This window comes from Priapulus caudatus, unplaced genomic scaffold (genome assembly GCF_000485595.1).
Source record: "Priapulus caudatus unplaced genomic scaffold, Priapulus_caudatus-5.0.1 Scaffold925, whole genome shotgun sequence".
Lineage (NCBI taxonomy): Eukaryota > Metazoa > Priapulida > Priapulimorpha > Priapulimorphida > Priapulidae > Priapulus > Priapulus caudatus.
The window spans coordinates 125,562-138,061 of NW_014577986.1; the positions used below are offsets into that span (position 1 = coordinate 125,562).

General features: G+C 50.6%; 1 protein-coding gene across 1 annotated transcript in view; it reads left to right on the forward strand.

Annotated features, from left to right (window-relative positions):
- LOC106814433 (translational activator GCN1-like) overlaps positions 1-12,500 on the forward strand; it is a 54,598-nt gene that overhangs the window by 24,874 nt on the left and 17,224 nt on the right. Inside the window, 23 exon segments of the mRNA XM_014818750.1 lie at positions 280-456; positions 937-1,089; positions 1,241-1,406; positions 1,795-1,960; positions 2,348-2,531; positions 2,895-3,019; positions 3,510-3,688; positions 4,180-4,270; positions 4,754-4,870; positions 5,157-5,355; positions 5,710-5,871; positions 6,854-7,040; positions 7,744-7,975; positions 8,807-8,905; positions 9,242-9,258; positions 9,370-9,598; positions 9,919-9,968; positions 9,970-10,045; positions 10,317-10,418; positions 10,870-11,064; positions 11,425-11,548; positions 11,950-12,072; positions 12,396-12,500. The exon segment at positions 12,396-12,500 is cut by the window's right edge and continues 17 nt beyond it. Of these exon segments, the coding sequence (XP_014674236.1) occupies positions 280-456; positions 937-1,089; positions 1,241-1,406; positions 1,795-1,960; positions 2,348-2,531; positions 2,895-3,019; positions 3,510-3,688; positions 4,180-4,270; positions 4,754-4,870; positions 5,157-5,355; positions 5,710-5,871; positions 6,854-7,040; positions 7,744-7,975; positions 8,807-8,905; positions 9,242-9,258; positions 9,370-9,598; positions 9,919-9,968; positions 9,970-10,045; positions 10,317-10,418; positions 10,870-11,064; positions 11,425-11,548; positions 11,950-12,072; positions 12,396-12,500 (3,258 nt within the window).

The window sequence follows — 12,500 nt, forward strand, 5'->3', positions numbered from 1 at the left end:
AGCATCCCAAACATCCCAGCATCCCAAACATCCCAGCATCCCAAACATCCCAGCATCCCTTCCCGCATCCCTCCGGCATCCCTCCTGTATCCCTTTAAGAATTTTGTGCAGCACGAGCAAGTTTCTCCAGAACGAATCACTTGCGTAATAATAATAATAATAATATTCATCATCTTTATCATAATAATAATAATAATAATAATAACAATGTGTATCGACAACACGTAACATGGACGTGCGTGTCCGTTCTTGTCACATCTGCATGTGTCGTTGTTTCAGTGCACGAGGGCACGCTGGTGCACGCGCTGGCGCAGCTGTCAGCGTGGTGCGAGCGATTCACAACGCGCGTGCCGGACAAGCTCGTAGCGTTCTTTCGCACCGGCATCGCGCTCAAGTCGTCGACGTCGCCCGTGCGAAACGCCTACCTGCTCTGCATGAACGCAGCCTTCTCTCGTCGTGAGTGCAAGCGTCCGGGTCGTTAGGGATGCCGCGGTCGTTAGCTTAATTAGTCGTTACCTGCTCTGCATGAATGCAGCCTTCTCTCATCGTGAGTGCAAGCGTCCGGGTCGTTAGGGATGCTGCGGTTGTTAGCTTAATTAGTCGTCTGTTTTTTGGAGGAGATGGAGTCGCTGCACATTCGCATGCGTCACACACATCTTGACTAGTAATGTGATTAATAGCCAGTAGAGATGTGCGATGTATTATAATATACATGTATGTATGTATATGTATTATAATAACAGTTAAGAAGTTACACATAACTTTTTACTTGATCTTCTGACTGTGCTAACTTACAACTGTGACTTAGAGATTACAACATATGGGGCAGTGTTGTGCGTGCGTGCGTGCGTGCGTGCGTGTGGGGGTGACAACGACACGAGCGGGCGTTGCGATCGCGTCAGACATACCAACGTACGTGCGGCGTTTGTTTTTCAGGGGACGCCCTGCCTCAGGCCAGGGAGCTGCTGCCAGTGCTGCTGAAGACTGTAGAGAAGGCGGCCGGTCAGTCGAACCAGATGCTGCTTGTGACGGAGGCCGTATCGGCGTCGCGAATCCTCGTCAAGCTCGCTGCCGTCTACGACGACATAGGTGCGCCATCTAGCGATCGTCGTCAGTACCGATGCGGACGCTTTATTTTTATTTTATTTTTTTCATTTATATATATGATAAGTTCGAATAAAAAGGGGAATGATTCTATTGAAATGTGAATCGTTATCATCGTGGCGTGTTTTTTTTTTAGATAACGAACTGACGACTTTCTGGAGCACGATACTCGACCCCAAGAAGCAGCTGCTGGTGTCGGAGAAGTACCTGCTAGCGGCGGGCGACGACGCCGCGTTATACGGCCTCACCCGCCTCGTCGAGTCTCTCGTCATGGCCCACCCGCAGCGCATGGACGCGCACATGTGAGTACGGCTCCTCCAGGGGGCGCCGCGTGAGTACGGCTCCTCCAGGGGGCGCCGCGTGCGCGTGGTGGTGCGATCGCGCACACGTGAGTACGGCTCCTCCAGGGGGCGCCGCGTGCGCGCGGGGGTGCGATCGCTTCCGACTCGCATGCTAGTAACGTCTGCCGCGCGCGTCTGATCGACGTACTTCTGCACCTGTGTGCATGTAAAGATCAGGTGTGCTTTCTTGACGCCGTGGTACTGATGAGATTTCCCGCCGCTCTAGGTGTCTTTCGTCTGCTTCTCCGGCTAACAACAATCACGTGAAGGAAGTCGTTATCTCACTCGGATTGATGAGTCCGTTTTTTTCCACCCCGAGACTTTTTTTCACATTTTCGTCCGATTCCAGCGCGAAGCCATTCTACCGTGCAGTCGTCTACGCGATGACGCGGTCGTCGTGGCAACTGCGGTCGTCTGTCGCCGCGAGCGTGCGCAAGCTGATGTCGTCGCTAGGGGGCGCCAGCCTCGCCCTGTCCTTCCTGGCGGAGTTCAAGGACATGCTGGCCACGCAGAAGGTCTGTTATGCCGCTCTCCCTCGCATGTTTTTGTTGTTGTCGGTATTTTCACGCGAACATGTTGCTGTCGCGAATTTGATTGTTTGTGGTTACGAATTGCAGTTTGTATAAACTGTGTAGTTCTTTTGTTATTATTATTGTTATTATTATTATTATTTGTAGTAGTAGTAATATCACCAGCACTACCACCATCACTAACACTACCCCCCAGCAGCAGCAGCAACAACAACAACAACAACAACATCAGTGGCAGCAGCAGCAGCAGCACCACCGCTGCCGCCGCCACCATCACCAGTAGCATCATTATCATCTCTCACTCTCTCTCTTCTTTCTTCCCCTTTCTCTCTATCTCTCTCACTCACTCGCTTCTCTCTTGCTCGTGCGTAGATCGGCTACGACCTTGTGAAGGCAGACGCCTGCGACCCTGACGACCGCGACGCGCAGAGCAAGCGCGCGGGACGCATCCTCGCCGAGGCCAACGCCGCGTTCGCCGCCGTGCCCGACCTCACCGCCCGCGACGCCGACCTCATCGCCATGGAAACACTGCTGACGGCCCACCACCCCCTCGTCGGTACGTCGGGGTTTCGCGTTTTTTTTAACGTTGTGCGTAACGCGACGGGGTGACAGTAATCGTGACTGTGTACTGTCGTTTATGTTTACTGTAAGCACGAGTTAAATTAATAATTATGTAAGTCCGATTAGGCAATCGTGGCGATGAATTGGGCCCGAGTGCCCGACGTTCCTTCTGAATTTCTCAGCGAGAACCCTTCAATAGCTCTCTCTCTCTCTCTCTAGAGACAGAGTTTCTCTCTCTCTGTGACAGTGCATTTCCTGAACTCAAAGAATGTGGCATGGTGAAGTGATCTATCGATGCATAATTTTCGGTCAAAGTGTTTGTGCAAATTATTTTATTGTGTTTTTTCGCTCGCTGTAGTCATGGAGAATCCAGACCTGTGGACGGACGTGCTGTGCTTGATGCGCGTGGACGCGGGCGAGTTTGTGTCGCGGCACGCTGACGCCATTGTCGTGATGCTCGACGCAGAACCCACGCTCGACGAGGTACGCCCTCCCCCGCGCCATCTCCGCCGGACGCTCTCTTGTCGTGCCATATGCGACGTCTATCGACGTAGACGCGCGCTCGGGTTTCTGTAATCCGGCTGAATGCTCTGTAGAATTGTCTTGTTACGGTTACGTGGTGGCCCGCCGTTGTGTTGGATGATGTCTGGTCGTGTCATGTGAGCTCTTGTTATGTTACATGACCCCTTGTTGTGTTACATGACCCCCTTGTTGTGGTACGTGTGCCCCTAATTGTGTTATTTGACACCCAATTGTGTTTAATAACCTCCATTTATATGACCTGACCCCTGGTTGCATTACCTGAACCCTAGTTTTGTCGGAATCACACGAATAATAACGATAAAAATACAATCAACTCTACAAACGCATCCTGCGACGATCCCGTAAATGACAGTTACGTGTGGAATCGTAGTGCGGTCGCACGTGTGCGGTCACGAGCGTTGAACGCGTCACGTCGCGTCGTGTGTTTCAGACGTGGCGTAACGTGATCGCGACGCTCGCCCGCGTGTCGCCGCGAGCCGCCATGCCGAAGCTCGTCGATCACGTGATCAGTTGCCTTGACGACGTCGGCGCGCAGCAGATATCGCTCGCCGACTACGCCGTCTACATGACACCAGAGGGCGACGTCTACGACAAGTCCGTGATCGAGAGGTATGGGACTTCGCTTGCGTTCACTTGTTTTTGCGAAAAAACGAAGTGCTGAAGTGAAGTGAGACGAGTAGAACGTGTTTATCGTTGCAAGGCATTTCTCGGTATATCTTGCTCTGCCTTGCACTTTAATAGCGAGCTGTGTAATGGAGGTTGGGTCGTTAGGATGAGTTAGCATATTCACTAAGTCAACGTTACATCCAAGCTGCTTTAGTACCAGTGAAAAAAATACACGGGGGCTCGGGGTGATCTAGCCCCCGAAATGCCAAAAAGAGACCCCGTAAATTTGCATGAGTTTAATGCAAACCAAATTTTAGAGTGCTATTTTCATCCACGCGAGCTTGAAAAGTAGCCCCCGAAAAATAAATTATATTTTTTTCCCTGTTTAGTGCTATGTGCTAGAGTGCCATGTGTGGGGGTCACAACAAGTAGGGGTTGTTTGCTGCTGCAGTGATTGCTACAGTGAAATGTATGGACAATATTCGTGTTTGTAGCATCAAGGATGAGGACCAGAAGGGCAACATCAAGCGAGAGAGCAAGGTGTATAGCTACAAGGAGCAGCTTGCTGACTTAGAGCTACGAAAGGTGAGCGACACCCTTCCACGTCGGCATCAGCGGGAGGGGAGTGTCTGAGTGATCAGCAGTGTGATGGATGCATGGTGGCTGGACAGCAGTCATTCTGTCAGTCCTCTTCTATGTTAGCTTTTACTGGTGGTTGAGGGTGTTGGCGCGCGTGGCAATAAACCAGCGAGGGAATCCGAGGAATCTTGTGACGCCACGTTAGATTAAACCGAGGAAACTTTAATGTAACTTAACTAGAGCAGAGTATGACATTTCTAGATGGACGCATAGGTGAGGGGTAGGTTAGCTGTGTGTGTGCGTGTATGTGTATGTGCGTGTGCATGCGTGTATGTGTATGTGCGTGTGCGTGCGTGTATGTGTGTGTGTGCGTGCGTGTGTGTGTGTGTGTGTATGTGCGTGTGCGTGTGTGTTGGCATGGGTGCGGGTGGGAGCGACGATGGGCCCACCTCTCACGTAACGCGTCGCTGCGTGCGTCCCTTGCTACAGGAGCTGGAGAAGAAGAAGAAGAATAAGGAGGAGAAGCCCCAGCTGAGTAAGAAGCAGCAGGAGATGCTGAAGCTGCAGCTGGAGAAGGAGAGTCGCACGCGCGCCAATCTCAAGAAGGTAAGATGGATGACACAACTCGTTGTTAAACGACGTAGGTGGCGCCTGTAGTGCGACGTGTAGGTGGCGCCTGTAGTGCGACGTGTAGGTGGCGCCTGTAGTGCGACGTATAGGTGGGGGGGGCTCCCTGCTAACTTCGGCGATTTCTTGGTAATAATCGTGCTTGGACTCACGGCAACGAGATTTGCGAGATAATTAGCGATAATTAAGTATAATTAACTATAATTAAGTATAATTAACTATAATTAAGTATAATTAACGAGTCGCGGTTTGATCTTCTCGACAGCTTGATGTGCGACTCTCGAAGTCGATGGGCATCGTTAGCGCGATCGTCGACGGCAACGCAGGGGGCGCCGCCGTGCACCTGCCACGGCTGCTCGAGGGGCTGCTGCGGCTGTTGCCGTCACCGCTCGCCGCCCCCCACGCGACACGCGCCTTCCTGCAGCTCTCTGCATGCGATTACACGGACGACCTCAAACACCTCGGTGAGTGCAGGCGGTGAATTGCTATAAACAATAATAACGATGATTAAATAATTGATTAACAAAATAAATTATGATGATGGTGATAATAATAATAACAATAATAATCATAATATGAAAAAATATTTTAAAAAAATATTTTTTTTAACAAATATAATAAATAAAAAAAAAATATAAATAAAAAAACAAAAACAAAAAACCAATAATAATGATTAAATAAGTGATAATTAATAATAAACGACGTATACGAACGATCAATGCAATTTTGCGCGGAGACGCGAACGTGGGTTGCGAGCGAGTGAAACAGAATCCGATTGCATCACGGTCGTTCATTTCTGCGTTGTTGCCGTCGTCAAGGTGACCTGATCGGTCACGTGACGCTGCGTATGCTGGAGCCGGCGTGTGAGCTGGACAGCTGGTGGTGCCAGGAGGCGCTGCAGACAGCCGTGCGACGCGCCGTCGCCATCGTACACGCGACGACCGCTGCGGACAAACACGCCGAGAGATTCTCCGCCCCAGGTACGACGCGATACCCGCTCCCCCGGGGAGGAGGAGGAGGGGGAAGAGATCTCCGCCCCAGGTATGAACGACGCAGACACCCCCTCCCCCCGGGAGGAGGGGAGGGGAGGGAGGGAGGGGGGAGAATTCTCCGCCCCAGGTACGACGCGACACCCTCCCCCCGGGAGGAGGATGAGGGGAGGGAGGAGGGGAGGGGAGAGGAGGGAGGGATGGGGAGAGATTCTCCGTCTCAGCGTACGACGCGACACCGCCCTCCGCCCGGGGGAGGGGGAGGGGAGGGAAGGAGGGGGGGAGAGATTCTCCGTCTCAGGTATGACGCGACACCCCCTCCCCCGGGGGAGGGGAGGGAGGGAGGGGGAGAGATTCTCCGTCTCAGGTACGACGCGACACCCCCTCCCCCGGGGGGAGGGAAGGAGGGCGGAGGGAGGGGAAAGGAGGGAGGGAGGGGGAGAATTCTCGCGCCCCAGTAGCGACGCGACCACGTTGATCCCCCGGGAGGAGGGGGAGGGGAGGGGAGGAGGGAGGGAGGGGAGAGATTCTCCGCCCCAGGTACGACGAGCGACACGTGATCCCCCGGGGTAGGAGGAGGAGGGCAGGGAGGGAGAGGGGAGGAAGGGTTTCTCTCCGTGAAGTGCTTTAGTGGATGGGTGAACTTTCGCGTTGCCGCTAACGCGTGGGGTTAATTGTTGTGGACGGCAATAGTAGAGAGAGGTATGATGGGAGAATGTTGTGCAGGAATGACCGAGTTCGTTTGTGTGTGTGTGAGCGTATGCGCGGTGCGTACGTGCATAGATGAGTGTACGTGTGTGTATGTGTGTGCGTGTGCGTGTGTGTGCAATGTGTGTGTCGTATGTGTGTGTGTGTGTGCATGCATGTCTGCGTGTGTGCTGTGTACAGACAATGACTGTGAACCTGCCCCTCAGAGTAGGACCACGTCGGTAACACAGATGTTTCGTTTCCCTCGTGCCGCGGACAACTCTAGGTTTCGCGTACTGCCTTCCGCTGCTGGAGAGTGTACTGAGGCGCGGCGCGCGCGGCGGTGGAGGCCGACGAGAAATGTCCTCTGCCCAGGCCCTGAAAGGTCATCTCACGCACGGCAAACCTACTCGCAACCCGGACGCTGATACCGACGACGACGATGATGACGAAGCTAGCGTGGTGAGCACAGCGTAGTGGTAGAGGGGTGGCAGTAGCAGGGTAGCAGTAACATGGTAATGGTAGCAGGGTGGCAGTAGCGGGGTAGTGGTAGAGGGTGGCAGTAGCAGGGATAGCTGTAACATGGGAATGGTAGCAGCGTAGTGGTAGAGGGGTGGCACGTAGCAGGGTAGCAGTAACATGGTAACAGTAACAAGGTAATGGTAGCAAGTGGTGGCAGTAACAGAAATGGTAAAGGGTGGCAGTAGCAGGGTAGGCAAGTACATGTAATGGTAAGCATGGTAACAGTAGCGGGTAAACAGTAGGTGGGGAGCAGTAAACATGGTAACAGTAGCATGGTAGTCAGTAACAAGGTAATGGTAGCATGGTAAACAGTAGCATGGTAGCAGTAACAAGGTAATGGTAGCAGGGTGGCAGTAGCGGGGTAGTGGTAGAGGGGTGGCAGTAGCAGGGTAGTGAGGTTTTGGGATAGTGAATTTATATACAACGGGTAATTGCAGTGAAGTTGTCCGTTAAATGATACGTTATTATAATTAGACTAATCATTCTGACTATGAATTCAAAACCATTTCATACGAATTCCTTTCTCCACACATATTATATAACTATATAATATGTTGGGAAGAATACGTATGAAATGGTTTTGGATATTCATAGTCAGATGATTAGTCAATTGTCAGAACGAAACGTACTTGTTTCGCCCCTGTGTTTTGGCAGCAATGGCCCGGTACCTGTTGCCGCGCCGACAGATGCTGCCGCAGCTGCTGACGGCACGTGTCGCTACGAGCGCCGGCCGCCTCCACCAGATTGGCGTGCAAGGCCAATGCTCGAACGGCCGTGTGTGGCGAGTGGCATCGACGGCTGCGCCAGCGCCACCCAGGGGAGATCGACGTACTACTGGCTTGGCCTGCAGTCTCCGCTCTCACCGTCAGGAGAAACGGCTCTTCAGGTATTATGTGCGCGTGCGTGCATGCATCCATGCGTTGCATAACGATTATTATACATTTGTCATATGTGTCTGCAGTGTCTGATCGTAGTGGTGCTGATATATATGTTTGTTCTGTGTGCGTGCGTAGCGTGCGTACCTATGGTGCGCGTGTGTCTCCATGTATATCTCGCAGTGTCTGATGGCAATGATACTGGTGATATACTCAAGCATGCGCGTGCGTACATGCATGTGTGCGCGATGTGTGTATACATCGCTCTCCCATGTATATCTAGACACATGGTGTCTGATGGCGATGAATGCTGCGTATATATACCAGCAAGCGCGTGTACATGCATGCGTGGCGCGAGTGTGTGTATACATCGTCTCTCTATGTATATATCTCGACACAGTGTCTGATGGCGATGATGCTGGTATATACCAGCATGCGCGAGTACATGTATGTGTGCGCGATGTGTGTATACATCTCTTCGTATATATCTCGACACAGTGTCTGATGGCGATGATGCTGTATATACAGCATGCGTGTGTACAATGCGTGCGTGCGTGATGTGTGTATACATCGTCTCTCTATGTATATATCCTCGAACAGTGTCTGATGGCAGATGATGGCTGGTATATACCAGCATGCGCGCGTGTACATGCAATGTATGGCGTGATGTGTGTAATACATTCTCATGTATATCTAGACTCAGTGTCTGATGGCGATGAAGCCGGTATATACCAGCATGCGTGTGTACATGCGTGCGTGCGTGATGTGTGTATACATCTCTCTGTATATCCTCTCGACACAGTGTCTGATGGCGATGATGCTGGTGCTGCCGCTGCGACGAGGAGATGGACGAGGAGCAGGGCATGCGACTCGTGCAGAGAGTCTGGGTCGTCAGGCACGATGAGGAGGAACGACGAAGCGATCCAGATCCTCGCTCTCAGGTTCGTTGTCATCCTCCTCGATGCTTGGTTTATCACTAATGGAAAACGTAAAGAGGAGAAATGGATGGTAGATATGGCTAATAATAATAGTACTAAGGGGAAACATACGGGCGGGGGAGAAATGGATGGTAGATGTGGCTATAATGGGACTAAGGGGAAACGTAAGGGGGAAGCAAAAATGGACGGTAACTATGGCTATAATATTGGCTGTAAGGGGAACAGAGGGGAATAATACTACTTGGAAGATAATCGTTTAGTATGGCTTATTTGTTTAACCCCTGCATCATCACACACCACACTTATGCTCTGTAACAACCTCACTAATTCTTCATGCAGCCGCACTTTCCACATGCGCATACTGTAACCCCCACCAAACACACACCACACACACCCCCCCACGGCCAGCGCAGCATCCACGGTCGCTCGGCTGCGTGACCTGACGACCTTGCCGCGTGACCTTGCAGGCTGTGGGACGAGACGGGGATGAGCGTTGCCGCGGCGATGTGTTCGCGACTCATCGACGACGTGATCCACGACGAGGGAGTTGTTCGCCGCGCCGCCGCCGAGGCGATGTCTCGCGCGCTAGAGCTGCACCGCGGCCGGCATGGACGCCGCCCTCAGCGCCATCTACAACACGTACGCCACCAAGCTCAAGGTACGTTCACTGTCGGTGGCGACGCCGACGCCGCCTTGGTGTGTTTGCTTGTTAGTGGCGGTGCTGATAAAGGTGTTGGCATGTTCGTTTGTTTTGGGCAACTCATATGTGACTGAACTTAAGCTATGTTTACTATGTTAATGACGCCTACGCCACAAAGATGAAGGCTGATGCTGTTTACTAAAGTACATTTGCATATTAAATATAAATACTAAATGCATTTGGTAAACATTTGTGTGTTTTGTAATGAAGTTGACATTAACCTGGAGTTATAAGCTTCACACTATATAACGTTAAAATCTATGAGTAGTGTCTGTACAGTATGACAGTGTTTGTAGATACACAATTCTGCTGCTAGGTGGTGCCACCAGTACTCGATCAGTTTGGCCGACTCGTGGCGGAGAAGGTTGGACGAGTGGCCGGCCAGAAGTGGTCTGGCTCTGACCATTGGCAAATTGTCTCTTATCTCACCGAAGACCAAATCGGTACGCAATCGTCTTTTATTTCTCAAAAAATATTTTCTCTTCAAAATCGGATCTTTGTTGCTGGTTTGAACTCATACTTCTTTCATGAGCAAATATCGATAGTAGAGTGTGTCTTAAAGTCACATGTCGATTTTATTTGCATTGATTATTCATCTCGAATTATTAAAATTATTTTTTTATTTTTTTATTTAAAATTTAAATAGAATAATAAAAGATAATACAAGTGTTAACGGAATAATGCAAATTATTTTTTATCACAATTTCAGGTCAGCTTTTCACGTTCTTCGTGGAGGAGGGGTTGGCTGATAGAAACGAGGAGGTTAGGAATCACATGCTGATGTCCGCGGTCGTTGTCATCACGGATCACGGCAAGGTGGGGGACGAGGCGCCTGTCAGTTATCACAGTTTACACACGCATTATCGAGTCTCGCAGCTGCTGCTAACCTAAGCTTTATATACGTGCATAGATTGTATAGTGTTTCCTTAGCAGTGAGACCACTGATCTTTATATACTAACTGGATGGCGCTTGGCCTATCCAGAGTCGGTGAGAAAGTGATGCCTCCATCTTTACTTCCATTCCTAAAAGCTGAACTCTGCCAGTGTGCAATGCATAATTGGATTTGCATTTCAATTGGATAATAACTAAATGCAGCTTATTTTATCATTTTTATTCGCATGAACACAAACTTTGATAAATACACTACAGAATTTATATTTTTTATAGATAGTTACATACAGCGAGAAAAATAGCATTTTTTGCTGCTGCGCGTGGTGGCCCCTGTCAGTCAGCATTAACGCGCGCGCGCCGTATTTGTCTCGCTAGGAGTGCGTGAACCTGCTGCTGCCGGTGTTTGAGGATTTCCTGGACAAGGCTCCGCCGTCTGGTCGCTTCGACGCTGTACGGCAGAGCGTCGTCATCCTGATGGGATCGCTCGCTCGTCACCTTGACACCGACGATCCCAAGGTCAAACCGATCGTCGCCAAGCTGATAGCAACGCTCACCACGCCGTCACAGAAGGTAGGTGGGCAGGTGGGGGGGGAGGTAGGCAGGAGGGGAAGGTAGGTGGGCAGGTCACGGGGAGGTAGGCAGGAGGGGAAGGAAGGTGGGGTAAGGTAAGTGGGAGAGAAGGAATGTAGCCTGGAGGGGGAAGATAGGAGGTAGGTGGGGTAAGGTAGGCAAGAGAGAGGAGAACTGTAGACAGGAGAGGGGGAAGGTAGACAGAAGAGGGGAGAAGGTAGGTCGGGAAAGGAAGGTGGGGGAAGGTAAATGGAGTGGAGTGGGAAGGTAGGCGGGAGAGAGGGATATGTTATGTTACTGTTACCGTGTCGTCTGCTGTATGTTTGATGCTTGTCTCTATCGTCTGTCTTTGTATCACAGGTACAGGAGGCCGTAGCAAACTGCCTGCCCCCTCTCGTGCCAGCCATCAAGGCCGAGGCGCCAGAACTCGTGAAGAAGTTGCTCCAACTGTTGCTGGAATCGGAAAACTATGCCGAGCGCAAAGGTCAGTCGGCACATAGCGAATGCTCAGCCGTTAGAATTTCACTTAAAGCCATATTTTTATCACTATGATTTATAAAATGATTATGATGGTGTTTCGTGCGAAACTCCCACTGGAGGAGGGTGTTACCACATAGAATAATATTTTGCACTCACTGTGTCTTTCTGACTTTGTACTATTATCTTAAGTTATGCGCCATCGTTGCATATCTACCGCGAATAGTTACTAATTAGAACTTGCTTAATACTAATTAGTGCTATTAATTACTATTAGTTTATATTCACAGTCACTGATACTAGTGACGTAGACGCATTAGTTACTGGCATTGTAGCCAAAACTAAAAAATATTCTAAACTAAATCAATCTGAATCAGCAGGTTAACACTGTGAGGTGTTTGCTTGCAGGGGCTGCGTACGGACTCGCAGGCCTGGTGAAGGGGCTGGGCATCCTCGCCCTGAAGCAGCTAGAGATCATGCCGCAGTTACAGGAAGCTATACAGGACAAGAAGAACTACAAGCACCGAGAAGGTGGGACGCGCGATCCCTTCTGCGACTTTGTTTCCATCACCGTTCATGTTATCTGTCGTCACACCTGTCATCCTACCTGTCATCCTACCTGTCATCCTACCTGTCATCCCACCTGTCATGTCTCCGCCTGGATGTCCCACTTCTATTGACACAAGCTGACACCCTAGCACCGATTAAAAATGACCTGATTTCCCCTAAGATGTATCAATTTGCCCAACTCGGGGACGAAAATATACGATAGATACGTATGTACGATAGAAAATGCGCTGTCGATATGAATCGTGTTTGTTTTAAGCATTTGTTTGTTTGTGGGATGATTTCAGGAGCGTTGTTTGCGTTTGAGATGCTCTGTCACATGCTGGGACGACTGTTTGAACCGTACATCGTCCACGTGCTGCCCCATCTCCTGCTCTGCTTCGGAGATGCAA